At 34.4% G+C, this 17,079-nt stretch overlaps 1 protein-coding gene and 1 long non-coding RNA gene across 19 annotated transcripts; one reads left to right on the top strand and one right to left on the bottom strand.

The window, feature by feature from the left end:
• Nucleotides 1-22: 22 nt before the first annotated feature.
• LOC118059655 (rop guanine nucleotide exchange factor 7) lies at nt 23-3,533 on the bottom strand. The gene is made up of 7 exons (XM_035072566.2): nt 2,906-3,533; nt 2,617-2,733; nt 2,362-2,516; nt 1,852-1,926; nt 1,466-1,756; nt 772-1,128; nt 23-661 (listed from the first exon to the last, which is right to left on the bottom strand). Exons 1-7 carry the CDS (start codon nt 3,192-3,194, stop codon nt 134-136), a joined length of 1,812 nt encoding a protein of 603 aa, XP_034928457.1. The 5' UTR covers nt 3,195-3,533; the 3' UTR covers nt 23-133.
• A 6,735-nt stretch (nt 3,534-10,268) lies between these two features.
• On the top strand, nt 10,269-17,079 carry LOC118059654 (uncharacterized). 18 transcript variants are annotated; one of them, XR_012171063.1, is made up of 10 exons: nt 10,269-10,364; nt 10,718-10,766; nt 10,883-10,964; nt 11,116-11,195; nt 12,084-12,175; nt 12,356-12,430; nt 12,694-13,202; nt 14,466-15,144; nt 15,418-15,542; nt 15,663-17,078. It is a non-coding gene; the product is annotated as an uncharacterized lncRNA (long non-coding RNA). The 18 variants fall into 18 exon arrangements; XR_012171061.1 differs by having other exon boundaries at nt 10,883-10,973; XR_012171056.1 differs by having other exon boundaries at nt 11,109-11,195; nt 11,613-12,175; nt 15,663-17,076.

The following is a 17,079-nucleotide window of genomic DNA, read 5'->3' as shown; positions in this document are numbered from 1 at the left end:
CTAAATATAAAGCTATTGACAGTAAAAATCAAGGACTCGAAGAGGACATTAAGATTGTAAACAACAATAAAATATCAGAAGGTTCTCCAGCATGAACAATCCTAATTCTCAAGCTACATTTCAATTTTCCTTGTCAAGTTGCAATATATTTGGGAGCGCTTTGAGGCAATTTAGTCGCATTTTTTTGGGTCGGTGAGTCCTTTTCCGGTCCCAAATCCTCTCTTAGATTTGTCTTTGGATTTGGACATGATCCTTCGTTTGTATTACCACATATCTTTGGTCTTGAATCAACACCAAGATAGTTCGTCAGAACTCTCTTCACACCAAAACCACGACGGTGAGGCTTGCTGTAATCGTTGTTGGAGGTGGTGATATTGTGGAGGAATGGAGTTCTCTCTCCCCGTACAGGACTAATAAGCGGCATAGGTGAAAAGCTCGGTGTACTAAATGTTGTTTTGTATGAAGTGCCTGAGACAGGCACAGAGTAGGGAATCGAAACCTTCTTGTGAGAAATCACACTGACTGTTGGAACCGAAGACAATTTGTCCGAATGTTTAGTCAAGTCATCCACGTATAACAAGTCATCAATACGGGCCACAATATTAAACGCCAAGCTCTCCAGAACTCTTGAATAGCTCTCGATAATTGATTTCCCAACATCCTAAAAGTTGAAAAACAAGTCAAGTTGATACGAAGAACTTAGGAAACAGAAAAGGTGGGGATGGTGTGGTGGGGTTGAAGTAATAATGGAGCGAGTGAGAGAGAGCTAACCTTGTTGAATTGGATTTTGCTGGTGTCCAAGGTGGTCTGGGTTAGATTAGGGAACCACTGCTTCAAGGAAAGCAGGAGACTTTCAGCTCTTTCTGCAAGCAATTCCCTCTTATCTCCATCAACTATTAAGTCCTTGACCATCTCCCATGATGACTTTGTAGTGGAGCGGTTTGGATTAGGTGGGGGTCTTGAATGAGCTCTCCGACGCCATACATAAATTGCCGATTCCACACGATTTGCAATATCTAGAGCAACATGTTCAGATGACAGGTCAAGGCAATCGAGCAGGCACTCTGCAGAGAACTGGTCTGAAGTAATATATCGGTACACAAGGTCCCCTAGACAAGCTCTCCCATTCTGAAAATAAATTAACAACCGACTGTCACATACCCTTAACACAGAAAAATCTATGCAAATCATTGAAAGTTATTGTGCCTAATCAGAAGATTCGTGAAATGCGTTTACTTTACATTTAAACACATATGATAAACCAGAAACTGCCTACAATATTAGGAAGAAACATAAAGATTTGGATCAATGGAATCAAGTCAGTACAAAAAAGTTGAGCATATAATTAGGAAACATTGAGAAAATTGTGAATGCAGTGTTGATTCCATCACATAACAAAAAAAAATCAAGCAAAGTTTGACACAGGAACAGAAAAAAAAAAATCTGGTGCATTGCCAGATTTAACCTTTGGAAGAGCTTCCAAGTACGAGTCAGGAATATCCATTTCAGCTAAAGCAACACTGTTGATTGCCATTGCAGCTTTCAGTATTTGATTGGTGCATTCACGCGTGTGGTTCAACTGCTTTCTTGTATCATTACTGAGACCACCAGCTGGGACACGGGGTACGGGTAGCCACCATTTTTCTTCTTGCCTCTGTATTGTCTTACGGAAAGAGGCTGACCCATCTGCGTCTGGGGCTACAATCCCTTGATCAACATACCAAAACTCTGTGTCCGTGAAACTATCTAAAACTTCCTGTCATTGAAGGGAACAGATTAATGACTTCCAAAATGATCAGATATGAAGAGAGAGGGAGAGAGATTAAAGTAATAAGTAGGGCTAAATCTTACAAGAAGCATATTGTCTAGTTTACTCAGAGCTGGTAGATTTATAAAAAGATCGGATCTAAGCCTGCAAGTCATGACCTGCAAAATGCAGAAACTAATTACATCGATAAACAAACAAAAGAAAAGGAAAAATTGAGTTGATTTCAAATGAATTAATTGGATCTTCTTTTTCTCGGGGACTCTATCCTAAAAATCTCAACTAGCACAAGCTTTCTTCACACAAGGGTACGGAAACAACAACTTGAATACATCCTAGAATAAATTTTAGGCTATAAATAGTACACAGTTCAAGAATCAGTTATCAGATTGTTGAAAATAAATACACGGATTGGGGAGGGGAAACATATATTACAATCATGTTATGTTGGTTTATCATCAGAACAGTCGAAAAACTAAAATCCAACAGCCAAATTGCTTAATTAAGCTCTGTTCTAAGATTCTTATTCTTTTCCTTGACCTTGCGAGCAAATTTCCATTGTACATTTCTAAAATTGGGACCATAATTAGAATTACCTCAAGCTTACTACCATCAGGAAATGTCTGCCAGGAGGGTATTAATTCCACAATGTGATCTCCAACACAAAGAAGTAACTCCATCTCTCTTCTCCACATTGATTTCTTCTCTGCAGGCAATGGCTCTAGTCTCCACAGTTGCCCAAAAACATGACCTACATGTTGCATAACCAACATCAAATTAAAATGAAACTGCAGAACTGGGAACCAAGGCTCCACACGCACAACACGGATTGAGAGAGAAAGAGATCATACCACACAAATTGGTGATGGCATTTGATATAGCCAAAGCTGTGCAAACCCCTTTTCCAGACCCTGACATATCCTCACCAAGCAACAATTTTGCAAACCTCTCCTTCATCATATCAATCTCTACACAAAATCACCCCCAAAAGAAATGGAGATAAAGTCAGCTTCCTAATAATCATAAAGTGGGCATATACCTCAATCAAAAAAAAATAAAAAATGGCAATTTTGAAATTTGAATTTTTTGAAACATGAGAGGCATATATAATGAAAAAAGTAAAAAAGCACCAAAACCAACCTGAAAGCTTTGATCCTAGCTTTCTGAATTTTGAATCCTCCAAATGGGCTTTCTTTTCTTCACTACCATTTCCAATAGAGACCAAGCTCTTGCACTCTCCAGATTTCCTTATAGGCCAGCCCAGAGGAGACGGTGAAGCACACCCATTATTTGTCTTAGCTACCTCACTAGAACTACTCCTAGAACTCGAGTTGCTACTCTCTCTTGAATCGGTCAGTAACTCAGACCCATCCTTCCTCTTCTTCTCAAATCCTCCCCCACCACAACTCTTCTTCGCCATTGTTTCCATTCTTAAAAAAAAAAGGGCAGTTTAACTTTTCGAAACCCAAAAGCTCAATTCCTTGTAGGATTCACCAAAACCATAATTCCACTAGCTAGTTAACGCTACAAGTACATGGGTTTTTGATGCGGCTCATGATTTGAGGTTGCAATAAAACCAAGTGGTTACAAGAAATGAAAGAGAATCAATTAGATTATTCTTCCTTTTCGTTGAGGGGGTTTGTTCTTTATATTTATATTCTGTTTGCCTAGCTTCAAATTTTGATTTTTGAAGATCAAAAGGCAAACTGCTGTCAAAGGATCACGTGCCATGAGCTAACGTCTCTCTTTGTTTTTTTATTTGCTTTGTTTCTCCTAGTGTTTGTTACTATGCTGTTTCTTTAAAATATTTTTTCGTTTGAAATTTATTAAAAATATTTTTTTATTTATTAAAATTTATTTTTCACATCAACCTATTAAAATAAAAAAAAAATTTAAAATTACATTAAAAAAAAAAAAAAAAAAAAACCATAGCAGCAACACAAAAACAAAGACTTTTTTCAGTCTCTGAGCAGAGAATACGTTCAAAATAATATTAAAACAATATGGTCAGGTCAGGTGGCCGTAAGCGGACGGATTTGCCAATGCCCTCTCAAATTACATTTTTGCCCTGTTTGTTTTACCCGTGGCCACGTCCTCTTTTTGAATTTTTTTTATATACCGTCTTTCTTCGTACGTACCTCGTCATGCAATGGGGAGACGGAGACAACACAAGGAGATCAAGAGCTAGATTAGATTGAGAGTAAAAGTACTATTCTAGTACTATCGAATAAATAAATGCAGCGCCATGGACGTCTACACTCTCAAGTATGGATTAATATGATACTCTTTATTTATTTATATATATATAATCTTGGATAATATATCTTAACTGATTAAGATTTTATATTTATTTTCTAGAGGTTACCAATTTAAATTTTATAAATTTTAGAACCACTGTAGACTTATATTATCATTAACTTCAAGACTCATGAAAATAATAAAGGTGCACGCAAGCTCTTCCAAAAATCTAAGTTAATAAATATATATATATATATATATATGATGCTTTTTATTTTTTTAATATCTATTAATAAAAGTTAATCATAAAATAATATAAATTTATTCAAATTTCAAATTTAAATATTATTAAATATTGACCAAGGTCTTTGAAAAATAGAGGAATGGGTAGCTCATTGTGTAAAAATGATTTATACTTTTCCTTTTCTATTTGTTTTCTAATTCTTTGTCCTGATATAATTTGTAATCTTTAAGGAAGGTATTCTAGCCATGAGCTCATAAAAGAGAGACAACACAAGCTTTACATAGAGGGAAAGAAAATACAAGGTATTCACTCACGTTATGTTTTCGTTTTTTTTATTTTTTTAAAGCGTCTGCACTACTCAAAGTATTCATTTAGTGGAAATTATTGAGCAGTTATTTAGCATTTATATGCTCACCTGTAACTTTCATGCAAGGAAATAGAAAATTGATAGAACGGGTGGGTTAGGTTGACGTTGAAAAATAAATTTGAGTTTGCTTCAGCTCTTTCAAGCGCAGTAAATTGATGCATACGGACAGGTTTGGTTTTTTTTTTTTTCATTTTCTTTTGAGCATTCATCGAAACCTATCAAGCCCAGCAAGCGACAACCTACAAGTTGTCATCTTCTCCTTCTCCTTGTTGACGTAAATCTCTGATGCATTTATGAATAATGGGATTGAAAATGTAATTGTTGTTATTTTAAAAAATTTATTTTAAAATATATTAAAATAATATATTTTTATTTTTTAAAAATTATTTTTAATATTAATATATCAAAATAATCTGAAAATATCAAAAAAAATATTTATTTAATATAAAAAAAATTAATTTTTTTTAAAATATAAAAACAAATAGAATAGAAGATTGACGCTTTCATAAAATAGACTGTAGGCATATTTTTTTTAAAATATAAAAATAAATTGCTTCGTGTAGCATTTCTACATGTTCATAAAAGTTGTAAAAATACCTTTTAAAGGAATATAGGCCATTAGAAAGGCCGTATAGTAGCGATCAGGTAATGATAGTTTCAAAGTTTTGAATAAATCTAAAAACATTATAGAAAAAAAAAATCATCATTGTTTCACCGTTGATGTCGAAATTAACATAGTACGGAAATAATTTTATTTTATTTTTAAATCTCATCATTAATTTTATTAAATATTACCATGAGAGTGCACACATAGTTATTAATATATAGCTATTTATTTCATTTAACTAAAACAAATCAAAACTCATGTGGTTTAATTTCAAGATTTAAAACTATGGATAAAGATTCTATAATTGGTTTTATTCCACACAATAATGCACCATCCTCTGCTAAGTAATATAATAGCCGGATATCGGTCCATTATATCAATCTTATATCTTATCCACTGGAAAATATACAACTTGTATTGTTAAGAAATTAGTGAATGATATTGTCGGTTACTTGATATTTATATATTTATTAATTTCAAAACTCATGAGATTAATCAATATTAATGTAAGCTGACCGAACAATCATATTAATAAAAAAAAAAATTAGTGAATCACCTTTCAAATCTATACCAGAATATGTTGACAGCATACCCATCCAAGCTAGCCAAGATTTAATCTTCATTAATTTTCATTTTACGCCTACAATTTTTGGAAAGTTAATTTTGATCATCAAGTTTATATTTGCTTACAAATAAGTCCTTTTATTGGAATGTTTTGCCCACGTATGTTTCAGAGAGAAAAAACATTTTACCCCTGTCTTAAATTTGTTTGCAACCGAGTCTTTGCATGTCAAGGTTTTTTTATTAAAAATTATTAGTGGATGTTAGCGGGACATGAAAGAAGTATATATTCATATAAAAAAATATAATTACATGGATGTATTTTCTTAGTGATATACATGATTTAATATTCATTGAACATTATATTCTTGAAGGGTGTTTATTGGATAAATAGCCATTTCATACCCAGTTAATTGCTACCGTTGTTTGTGACCCACTTTCAGCACCCAATCTCATACAAAAAGCAGATGCTATTATCAATACTGCGCTCGTGTTTATTAATGGTGGTTAATTCGTTATGATTAAAATTCATTTTTCACATCAAGATAACGATAAAAAATACAAAAAAAATAAAAAAATAATAATTTTTTTTTAAAAAGGACGGCCGACCATAAACTTGTGTTTTGTCTCATGGATGGGAGTGGGGACTGGGGACAGGCCAGTTTGGCTAGTGATTGACAAATGATAATGTTACATAACATGATGGGAAATTAAGGGTCATGATGGTAGATAGAGATTTGGTGATATAGCCGTTTGAGAGAGATACAAAAAGATAAACAGCAGAGAGTGCTTTTACCGTTCTCCATGCATTGCAGCAGAGGACCTTACCTAACCCAACAGCAATATTTAACCATCTTCAATCCTCTTTCACTGCTTCAAAATAGACATGTTTAACCCTTCTGACTTGTGTTTTTATGAAAAAGGTTGAGGATTCCAGGATGTTTTGTTTGACCGTTGTCTCTAACATCGTGCCCCTGCATTGATCATGTCACAGAAACTGAGTTGTAAGGGGGCAGGGCACCACAAAAATCTACTTAGCCGGTCATCTAACCTCTCTACCTCTTTTACTTTCCAGTGCAAGAAAGCATTTCGATTAAGCATGGAGGCCCTGAGAACCCATTTCCGACCACCTGCACTTCAACTAATCGACGTTGAGAAATATCGTACGACCTTGACTTGAGCGCAGTTATCGTAGTCCAGTGATTGCTGCTGTCCCAGGTCCCTCCCCTGCAATAATCATCGATTGTATTAAGAATCAATTAATGTCATGTTTCGTTTATCTTCAATACAGGGAGAAGACACGAGGCCTTTAACTATTTAAGTCCGATCAAAAGTTCAAAACACTAATTTCCATGTGAAACGTCAACAAATTTCCATGTGATACTGGGAGTCGGCGATCCTCTCTTTCCCGTGTTTCCTTTTCAAAAGCTTCATGTTCCTTTTGAGATTCTCACTTACTTTGAGTTTCGACCTCCGCCCACTTAGCTGAGGGCAAGGCCCGCCAACGGCTAGTTAAAACAGATTGAAAACCCGCCAAGCAAAGGCCCAGAGAAAAAGCTTTGCTTTTGTGGCCGTCCGCGATGGCGAAAGGCAAAAATCTTTTGATACAGGAATTGCAGCAAGTTATCCAAAGTTCATCCTCTTTCATTTGATCGTCCCGCCTTCACAGTTCAACCTTGACAACGAGTGATTATGTCACTTCATTAGCATGAAATGTCGATACACCCATTTTTATTATCAAATAATTAAAAATGATATTTCAGCTTCTTCTCCTTCGTATTTTCCTATGTTAGTATTAGTGAAATTGGCAGTCTCTGATGTCTTCGAACGAAACCTCTTCATCAGTGAAAAGGATGGCATAAACTTGCGCAAAAACCATTAACAAGAAATATAAAAGGTTTTTTTTTAAAATATTTTTTATTTAAAAATATATCAAAATAATATTTTTTTTATTTTTTAAATTTATTTTTAACATTGAGCATAATATAAAAATTAAAAATTAAGTTTCTTCGAAACTATTTTTAAAGTCCAGAAACAAAGTGCTATCAGCAGTTTGTAATTAACCGGGCAGGAAAGTAGTTTTACCATAATACAAACGAAATTAATCATTATTATGAGAATGAGAAGTTATTTTAGTTTCTTTTTGAAAGGGGTTATTTTTTAAGATGGCTGACTAAGATCTCAAAACATCTTGACCAGCAATCTGATCATAGGAACCGTGATACCACGTCACGTCACCTTAGCTGTCTGGCAATAAGAATATTTAAGACGGCAGTTGCCGGATGCATTGACAAGCTTCGAATTCAAAGTTTGAGCTTTGAGGCATGATAGCTAAGTAAACTACCTAGATAATAGCGAGGCTATTTTTAAATTTGAACTTTAGCCCGTCTTTTGTGGATGGGAAAATGCAGTCGTTTATGTTTCACTATCACAAATCCCTGCACATGCAACATTTTTTCAGCTTAGTACTCCTAGTAATAATAAATAAGAAACAGTAAAAACAAGACATCTAGCCTGCTATTCACTGCCGGTCACATAATTTTTTATATAAAAAAATTAATCATAAATTCAAAAATTTATACATACATTTATCTAAATAAATTAAGAATCACTTGTGACTCTACATAAATAAATAAAAAATGCTCAACAATAACTAAAAACTAGACTATAAAAATTAAAAAATAAATATAATTTAGGATATTTAATTTTGCAATACAACTCGTATTTCCAATTATATTTAATAACTCTATTTAATAAAATTAATTTTTTATTTAGTTAAACGATAATAAAAATATATATAAATATGAAAGTAAACTGAATAAAATCAAAGAAAAAAATATTATACAAGGTTACATGTATTATAAAAAAAATATTACTATTTTATGTGGAAATCAAATTAAAACTAAATAATATTTAGCCAAAAATCAAACATAGAAGTTGAAATATATATATGAATGCAAACATGTGATCTTGAAACATAAAAAATAAATTCAACTATATCTAATAATTTTTTTCTAGGTTGCACAGAAAAAAAAACCTTTTAATAAAAAAATATTAAAATTAAAGTAAAAATTAGATCATATTGAATTAAAAACATCACAAGATATGATAAATTTATATAAAAAAATTCAATACAAGCCCGACGCAAAAGGAAGGGAATGGAAGAACAAAAAATAAAATGACATAAAAAAATAAATGCACAAAGAAAGACCCCGGCACACGGGCTAGGCCTAGATTCTCCAGTGTGTTCGAGCTTAAAAAACACAAACCCACATGTTTTTTTTTAAAAAAATATATTCTTCAAGGGGCGAACCCGCCTAATTTTCTTTTTTCAAAAAAAAAGGACAAGCAGGCTTCCTAAATTCTAGCCACGTGTTTATAAGAGTTTTATATAATTATAAATAATATTATAATAATGTTCATACGTGGTTTTGCCGATGCTTCGAATTTAGGTGGCCACGGGCCTGACCTCCACTCCATGGTAAAGTTATCAGTGGGTTCTACAGCACATATACAGCATGGACCACAGGGTAACCAATCCATTAAAGTAATGGGCAGGTATTGCTTGTAACCCCTTCTCATGTTCGGTGAATCACCGTAGCATTCAACTTCATGGCCTTCGCATTTCAACAGGATTGGTAAATTCTGCAGTACTTTTTAATTCTTGATTGTTTTTATATTTTAAAAAGTGTTTTAAAGAAATTTTTTTATTATTTTAAATTACTAATACATACATATATATTAATTATTTTGATGTGTTGATATTAAAAATAATTTTTAAAAAATAAAAAATAATTATTTTAATATCTTTTCAAGTAAAAACTATTTTAAAAAGAAATTGCAACAACAATTCCAAACATACTATAAATATTGGTTTGGTGTAAGCCTGTAATTATTTAACTGGCACGTGTCCTTTATTATGTTTTTTCAGATTTTACCACGAGGCTACTTGTGAAACCGTCAGCCCAGCATCCTGTAACACAAAGTAGTATATACATCCTGCCTTTTGATATTTCTCAACAGAATCGGCGTTCATGTATAAGTATTTTATTAGTTATTTTATTTACTGACTTTATTTTTAAAATAGATATAATTAAGAAAAAATAAATATTAGATGGATATATTTTAATTAATTTTTATATATTATGGGTTTTATCTTTTTTTATATAAAAAAAATAACTAATAAGATTTTTTACTTGATCACCTTAAAATTTTCCCGATATCTGTTAACATATTTTCTTTTTTACTTTCTTTTTTGTTGGAAATAAAAAGGAACCCAGAACCACCCGCGGTAGCTAGGTTGTAAAGGTGAATGGGCCAAGGCCTAATTAATCACCACCCAGAACCACCCTCGGTAGCTAGGCTGTAAAGGTAAATGGGCCAAGGCCTAATTAATCACCACCCAGAACCACATAATTGACAACGAACCCAGTCCACTCTATATCTAACAGGCCCTGCATTCACAAAATTAATCAACTATAGATTACAAAAAGAAAAAAATAAGGGAAAAAAAAAAAAACCTGAAAAGCAAAAGCTGAAGCAGAAGTAACAAACTCGAAAAATTCATCTTTTTTTAGAAAAGGTATATTTTATTTTCCTCTCTATCCATCCTAACCTTACATAAATACATGTAATTAACGGGCGCTCTCTCTCTCAATAATTTTAGCTGATAATATAATTTCTTACTGCTTGAAAACTTGATTAGATAGTTTACTTTGGATCAATCAGTTATAATTATAGATATCAATCAATCTGTTTGAATCATCTTGTCCTTTATATTTATACTTTCCTAGGTTATGATTGTTTTAACGTAGAGATAGGGCTCCATGATGATCAATTTATGACTTTATTTTTTTGTTTTTTAAATGGATCATAACCCGACTCTCTTTTAACTTGTGGAAGTTTCATCTGTTGTATTTATATTTCTTACACCAGGTTGAAGAAATTGTTTTCCTTTGATGGAAAAATCTTCCATGACTGCAAGGCAAGGCTTATTTTTTTATTTTCGGGGAACGCTTGAGTGTTAGCGGTTTCGTGGAGTTTTTTTATTGTTATTTTGGTTTCTACTGATGTGGCCGTTGTATTTTTTTATTCAACAAGATTGTTAATATTGAAGCAGTGGTGGTGGTCGTGAAAGAAGGGAAATCAGATGGTTGGATTCAATCGTCTTCGTCGAGCAGCGGTAGGTAATGTGAGGACGCAGCCCTGCCCTGCTCTCATTTTGTTGAAGCAAGAAAATCCTAGTCTTTTTCCCAATCAGTTGTTGTTTAGTCTTTTTTTTTTTGTTTTGCTTGAAATGGGATTTAATTGTGTTGGTTCCGCATAGAAAGCAGCTCCACTATTGGGGTTGTGGCTGGGTTGTGTTTTGATGACATTGGCATTCAGCCTTGGCAGGCTTAGGCTGCACTAATAGGTTTGTTCTTCTTCATAGAAATCTGAACTGAATGCACTGTTATTTCTCAGCAGTTTTCTGAAATTTCAATAGCGTAGATTGATTGCTCATGGTTTTCTGCTACTGGAAATCCTGGACGTGATTTCAAGATGTAGCTGATAAGGGCTTAGATATTACTTTTTCGAGTTGCAACAATTGGTGATTAATTAAGTAATCTGGTGTCTGGCTTTTTCTAGATCCTTTCGACTTCTTTTCTAACTATTGCTGGATAAAGTAAGTTTATGGAGATAACATTGAAAAGGTCGTGGTTTTAGCATTACTTGGATGTAATCGTAGGACATATTATACTTTTAGGATTTCTAAAGTAGATTGCAAGAATATTTTCAACACCTGGAACATAGTTTTTTTAATCTCATGGAAGGCAGTTGATGAATGTAGGCCAGGCTCTTCCTTGCTTCTCGGGGGAAATCCGGTGCCGTTCTTTCTCTGAACATATTATAGCTTTAACTGCCATACAAGGACATTACTTGATCATCTCCGTGAAGGTGCTGACTTCTTTGGACAGCATTTTTCCAAGTTGGGAATTGTTTCTCCAATTCCGTATCTTGATGTTCAAAGGTCAAAGGACCCATCAATAATTTCAAATTGTAGAAATTGTGTGGATCACTATCACTTGAAAAGTCTAAAGTTATAGATAGTTTTGTGTTCAATGCAACTGATTAAGTCATGTCATGGCCTACAAATGCACTTATAGATATGGGTAACAATGAATCAAGCACACATTTTCTGTAACAAAGACATTGGTGACAATGAATGAATCGAGCACACAACTTCTGTATTTCTATGAATCGATTGAACATCTTGTCATGAATCTTACTGTTGAATTGATATCTTGTTTGCAACATTTAGGCGGTAGATCTGGCATATTTACTGCAGAAGCATTCTGTTAGTTTCTCCCACTACACAGTAACAATCGGAGCAAATCCAAACTATTTTACAAGGTGACATTCCATGATTTTGTTTATTTATTTATTTGTTTCGATTATCTATATGCATTGCTATAGGGAATTTTGATGAATTCTTGCATTATGCTTCTGTTTATTTTGATTGACCGATGATGTTTCCTGTGTTGTCTGATTGTCATTGAAAACACTCATAAGGTTTGGTTTAAATTCATGAAGGAACAACTGCCTACGGATCTAGTGCAATTGGATGTGTTATTTCAAAAGGTACGAGGAGAAGGCATTAATATACAGGTATACGTCATTCATCTATAAGCATGTAATTCATAGTCATCTGTCATCAAGTGTTTTCTTTTTTTTTGCATGCTGGTTTTGTGTAGTTAATGTGATTAGTTTATGCTGACAGCAAACTCAAAACTTACTATTATGATGATATGATCATTTTTCATTTCTCACTTGAAAGCCTTATATTCATACACCTGCTACTATATCTACCTTTGTAAAATTAATTTCTTTTTTCAAGTCGATAATGTTTACAAACCTTTTACTTTCTACAGTGCTGGAAATTTCTCCTCATATTGTTGGGGAATTATTTTTCAATAGCATTGGTTAACCAGTACAAATTGAGGTGTGGATCTCGTTTAACATCACATTTCTTATTATTCTTTCTGGAATTACTTTCTCCTTTAACTGTCTTGCGGCCATTTTCTAACTGTCTCGTTTTTGTATGTTTTTCACTCCTCCATGTGGTTTTGACTTAACATATTCTAACAGTTGACCCTATAGGAGAGGGAAAAAAACGTGGAAAAACTTAATGTTAACTGTTTCTGGCAAAACATTATGTCACAGTCACTCTTGGTTGGAGGATGTTATTCTACCAGGCTTAGCTGGTGGCAACTCAGGCTTTGCTGGCGAGGGAGATCCCTTTTGCCCCCTATCTTCTCTTTCTATTCGATCACATAAAAATGGGCTCTAATTTTCTCTTTACTTTGTAACAGAAAATCATTGTCATTCTTTCTAATGGATACACCTGTGAAAAAGAGTCACAGCTCATGCCATTGGCACGGTAGGTCAGACATTATGCATGTTGATATAATTTTCACGGGGATGAAAATTATTTATCACAGGGCGTGTTTGCAATCCGATGTTAAGATGCTCGAGTTACCCATTTTAGATAATTCATCATAAGCTTATACTGCAATCTGTTTGATTAGTGTGATATAGGATGGCTTATTTACTTTATTTGAATCTCAATACTGATTGAGTTCTAGAAAGATGGCTCGTGATCAGATTGAAACAAATCATGAGGATTTTTTGTGATTTATTTATGCATGAGGTCATCACATCGTGATTTGTGGCTATGACGCTGGCCTGGATGAGTTTGAGATTTGGGATCCTGCCACTTCCATGATTTGATTCCCTTGTGATTTCTAATTCCTTTTAAGATGGTTGATTCAAATTAAATTTTTTTTGTGTGTATTTAAATCAATTTAAAGAGTTAATATTAAAAATAAATTTTTTAAAAAAATAAATAAAAATATTATTTTAATATACTTTGTACAGTTGGATTTATCATCTTCCTATGTAGTAAATATCTTCTGAGATGAGCAAAATATAATCTTTTCCACATTTTGTAGAGGCCAAAGTCTAGTCAGGGCCCACCAAAATGGGGTCCTAAGAGGGAAAATTCGGAGATAGTTCAAGTGGGGTCCCGCTCTTTTGCATTTCTGCACGATTCTTCAAGAATCAAACCTGCACTGTGGTGGCCGAAAGCACCCGAGCGAGGAATTACTTCCCCTTAAGAATACTTCATAGGCTGCCATGGATGTGCCAGGAAAACATGGGGCCCAAATATGATGCCAAAATTAGCATATGGAAGAATATATCATCTGATTTTGTAAAATCCAGTAAAGAAATAATATATTATTTGAACTAACGTCCAGTTCTGTATAGACGAGTTTAGTTGTGGATAATCAACAAATGTATACCACAGAAAAAGATTAACATGTTACTGAAATTTGTGCGGGATTCCATCCATCTGAAATACCACCTTGTACGTATACTTCCCCTGTGCAGCATCGAGCCATCCATGGAGCACTATTAGAAGACTGGGAAAATGCGACATTTGTTGCAACAACATTCGTGATTTTGTAAATTAGTGTCTAATATCTCTGGGTTTTGACTAGTTCAGCCAAATCATCAAATTAGAACTATAATCTTGTTCATTTATGATCTGATAGAGCTGCTGAAATTTTACTTTACGTTTTTGTAAATTTGAAATTGTGTGCTTCCTAATGACTTCTTGATTGAACAACAAATTTGAATGCAGAAAACATGAGAGGATATCGTCAAAATGCCATGGAGAAGCACTCTAATCCTTTGGCTCCGAAGGAGATCGTCTTCTGATAACCAAACATCATCAAATATCTTGTCTCGTGCATGCATTTAAAGATGCCAGATTTGTATGGTATAGAGTCTATTCATCATCCCAGCGAAAGAGGGTCTCTGAAGAAAATTCAGAAACTCCCTTCCGCGTTCTCGCTTTTCAAGTGATCAGTCGCAAGTCTCTAATCTAGAACCTTGCAAGCCCTTGCTTCTACTCTCCTGTGATAAGATCATGGAAATCCAATTCATCAAGTTTTATAGTACTGCTCTTTTAACACTAGCGTTGTAATTTAGATACTAGTATCATTTTAAAAACTAAAAAATGAATCTGCTATCATATATATATTTTGTATAAAGTGGTATCCACTAGTGTTTTGGAGCATGTAATTGTTTGTGGTTATGGTTCTGGGTCTAATTTAACCTTGAGTCAATTTTAGACATAGAAGTTGAAGGAGTCTGAAGCAGACAAAACAAACTTCTTGTTCCCAAAGGCAAATTCACCACCAGCTTTGGTAGTTATCACCTTTCGCTGTTGATTTTTCATTTCAGATCTCCCTGGAGAATGCAATGAGCGAAAGAGCTTGCATTTGATGATTTTCCTGCTTCGGAATGGCTAGCTCCATGTATATTATTATACGCGTGTATAATACGAGCTTAAAGAAACTAATAGTTTGCTCTTGATTTCTTGCATTTGTTCATAAATATTTTTTCAAGCTATATTTTGAGCATGGATATTATTCTTGTATGCTTGACTGGATAAATTAAGTCCCAGAAGCTTCTCATTATCTTAACCCATGTTTCCATTTTGTAATTTAGAAAAAATCCTACCTGATGCCCCCCTTCTATTTCGTTAATCGTGTACTTATTTACTATGACTTGTGATTGGTTTAAAACAGTTTGAACGTGACTATTCTCCAAAATTCAAGATGTCCCAACTGGATGAAACTGGGTTTTGTAGCTTGCAGGCTCGCCCCTTTCGTTTCTTGACGTTGCTTGCTACTTCCCCAAACAGCTTGAACAGGTATTTCCCACATGGCCACCACCCTATGCTTCGGTACTCAGCTTCCTGTTCATGAATTTTTGTGCTAAGTATTAAATGTATACATTTTCGACATGGGAATTAATCTTGTGGAGAATTCAGCTAGGAAGGGCGTGCTGGCCTTAAATGCGATATTTGTGACCCTCTTCTTTGAGAGCTCGTGACGGGCTTAAATGCATTGGTTGCGCATGTAAATCGACAAGCAAGTTTGGTGCACGGTGCAGTTATGATAGCCATCCAAAGGTTAGACTTCTAGTTGGCTAGTATGCATAAAAGAAGGTTAATTCAGATGGATCATTGGGAATAGATAAGCTTATGCTTCTTGTTAAATAAACTCAATCTATTAACAATAGAAACCAATTGCGCGACCGCCAATTCTTGCTCCAAAGTTATTTACAGCAGAATTCTTGCTAGAAGGTGAAGTAAAAGAAAACAGAGCCCAACCCACGAAGTTTTTAAAGAAGAGGGAACAAACGAGACTAGCCAGGGCACATGCATGGCAATAGAATGCCACGAATATCACCTAACAATTAAAGCTTCAGCACGACTCCAGCCAACGAACATGAGTTTTTCTTGAAAACCCAAAGTAGTTCGTCGTCAATCCAATAAACAGTGTGACCTAACATGATTAGGATTAAGTTATGGTGAACAAAATGACCAGGTTTTCCCCACTCTTTGTAAATAAGCAATTATAAGGTTTTTGAGCATGAGTGATTTTATAGACTAGCAATGGCATGCTTGGGAGGTCGGTGTGTCGATTTTTTTGACGAGGGGTCGAGTTTGTGGGTCCTGAGTTCAGCCACATAATCTTCTTCTGTCTTAATCCGCAATGATGAAATTCGTATAAGAGGAACTACCAGACAAGCAAGATGAAATTATTGTCGTTGTGATGTGGAGAAGGGGGGTGGTGATGATATATACACCTACACATGGAAGGTGGCGTCGAGTCAAAATGCTGATGCGAAGATGAATCTAGTGGAGGACAGATCCACGAACCTCCTCCTCCCAAAACAAAGCACCCGACATACTGAACTTTTTTTCGTAGAACAGGGCGACATGTCTCTCCTTATGCAAACCCCATAACTTGTTTGGAAATATATTATTATACCTGGTAATTGTGTCATTATTTGTCTCCGTCTTTGCTTTCATGAGGATTTAGAAGCTAACAAAATGCACTTTCCCTAGTAGTATTTGTGCTTTGTTTTTCTCTCCCATGTGGGTCTAGCCGATACCACACCTAGGGAAGTAGTTTGTTCTAATACAATATGAAATTGTTCTTCTAGCTAGCAAATTTAATAGTAATTTCGTGCATAGAACAAACAGCTGTTCTCATTTTATGTCAAAAGCATTTCTTTCTAGGTCACTCGCCGTCTCTGGATCCTTAATTTGAGAAACCTTTCGTGGCAATATTAGTTTAAAGGAGCTGTTTTTTAATCCAATTGAAAATTATCATATGTTGGAGATCGAAACATAGGGCGATGTCTTGTGTGTTTTGTTTGAATCCAAAACAAGGTGATTT

The sequence above is a fragment of the Populus alba genome, chromosome 10, assembly GCF_005239225.2.
Source record: "Populus alba chromosome 10, ASM523922v2, whole genome shotgun sequence".
In the NCBI taxonomy this organism is placed as follows: Eukaryota; Viridiplantae; Streptophyta; class Magnoliopsida; order Malpighiales; family Salicaceae; genus Populus; species Populus alba.
This window is presented reverse-complemented; position numbering and strand designations above follow the sequence as displayed.

Coding starts and splice junctions, on each gene's coding strand:
- LOC118059655 (XM_035072566.2), bottom strand. CDS start 3,194: ATGGAAACAATGGCGAAGAAGAGTTGTGGTGGGGGAGGATTTGAGAAG. Junction 2,517..2,616: donor TGCCATCACCAATTTGTGTG/GTATGATCTCTT, acceptor TGCAACATGTAG/GTCATGTTTTTGGGCAACTG. Junction 662..771: donor GCAAAATCCAATTCAACAAG/GTTAGCTCTCTC, acceptor TTCAACTTTTAG/GATGTTGGGAAATCAATTAT.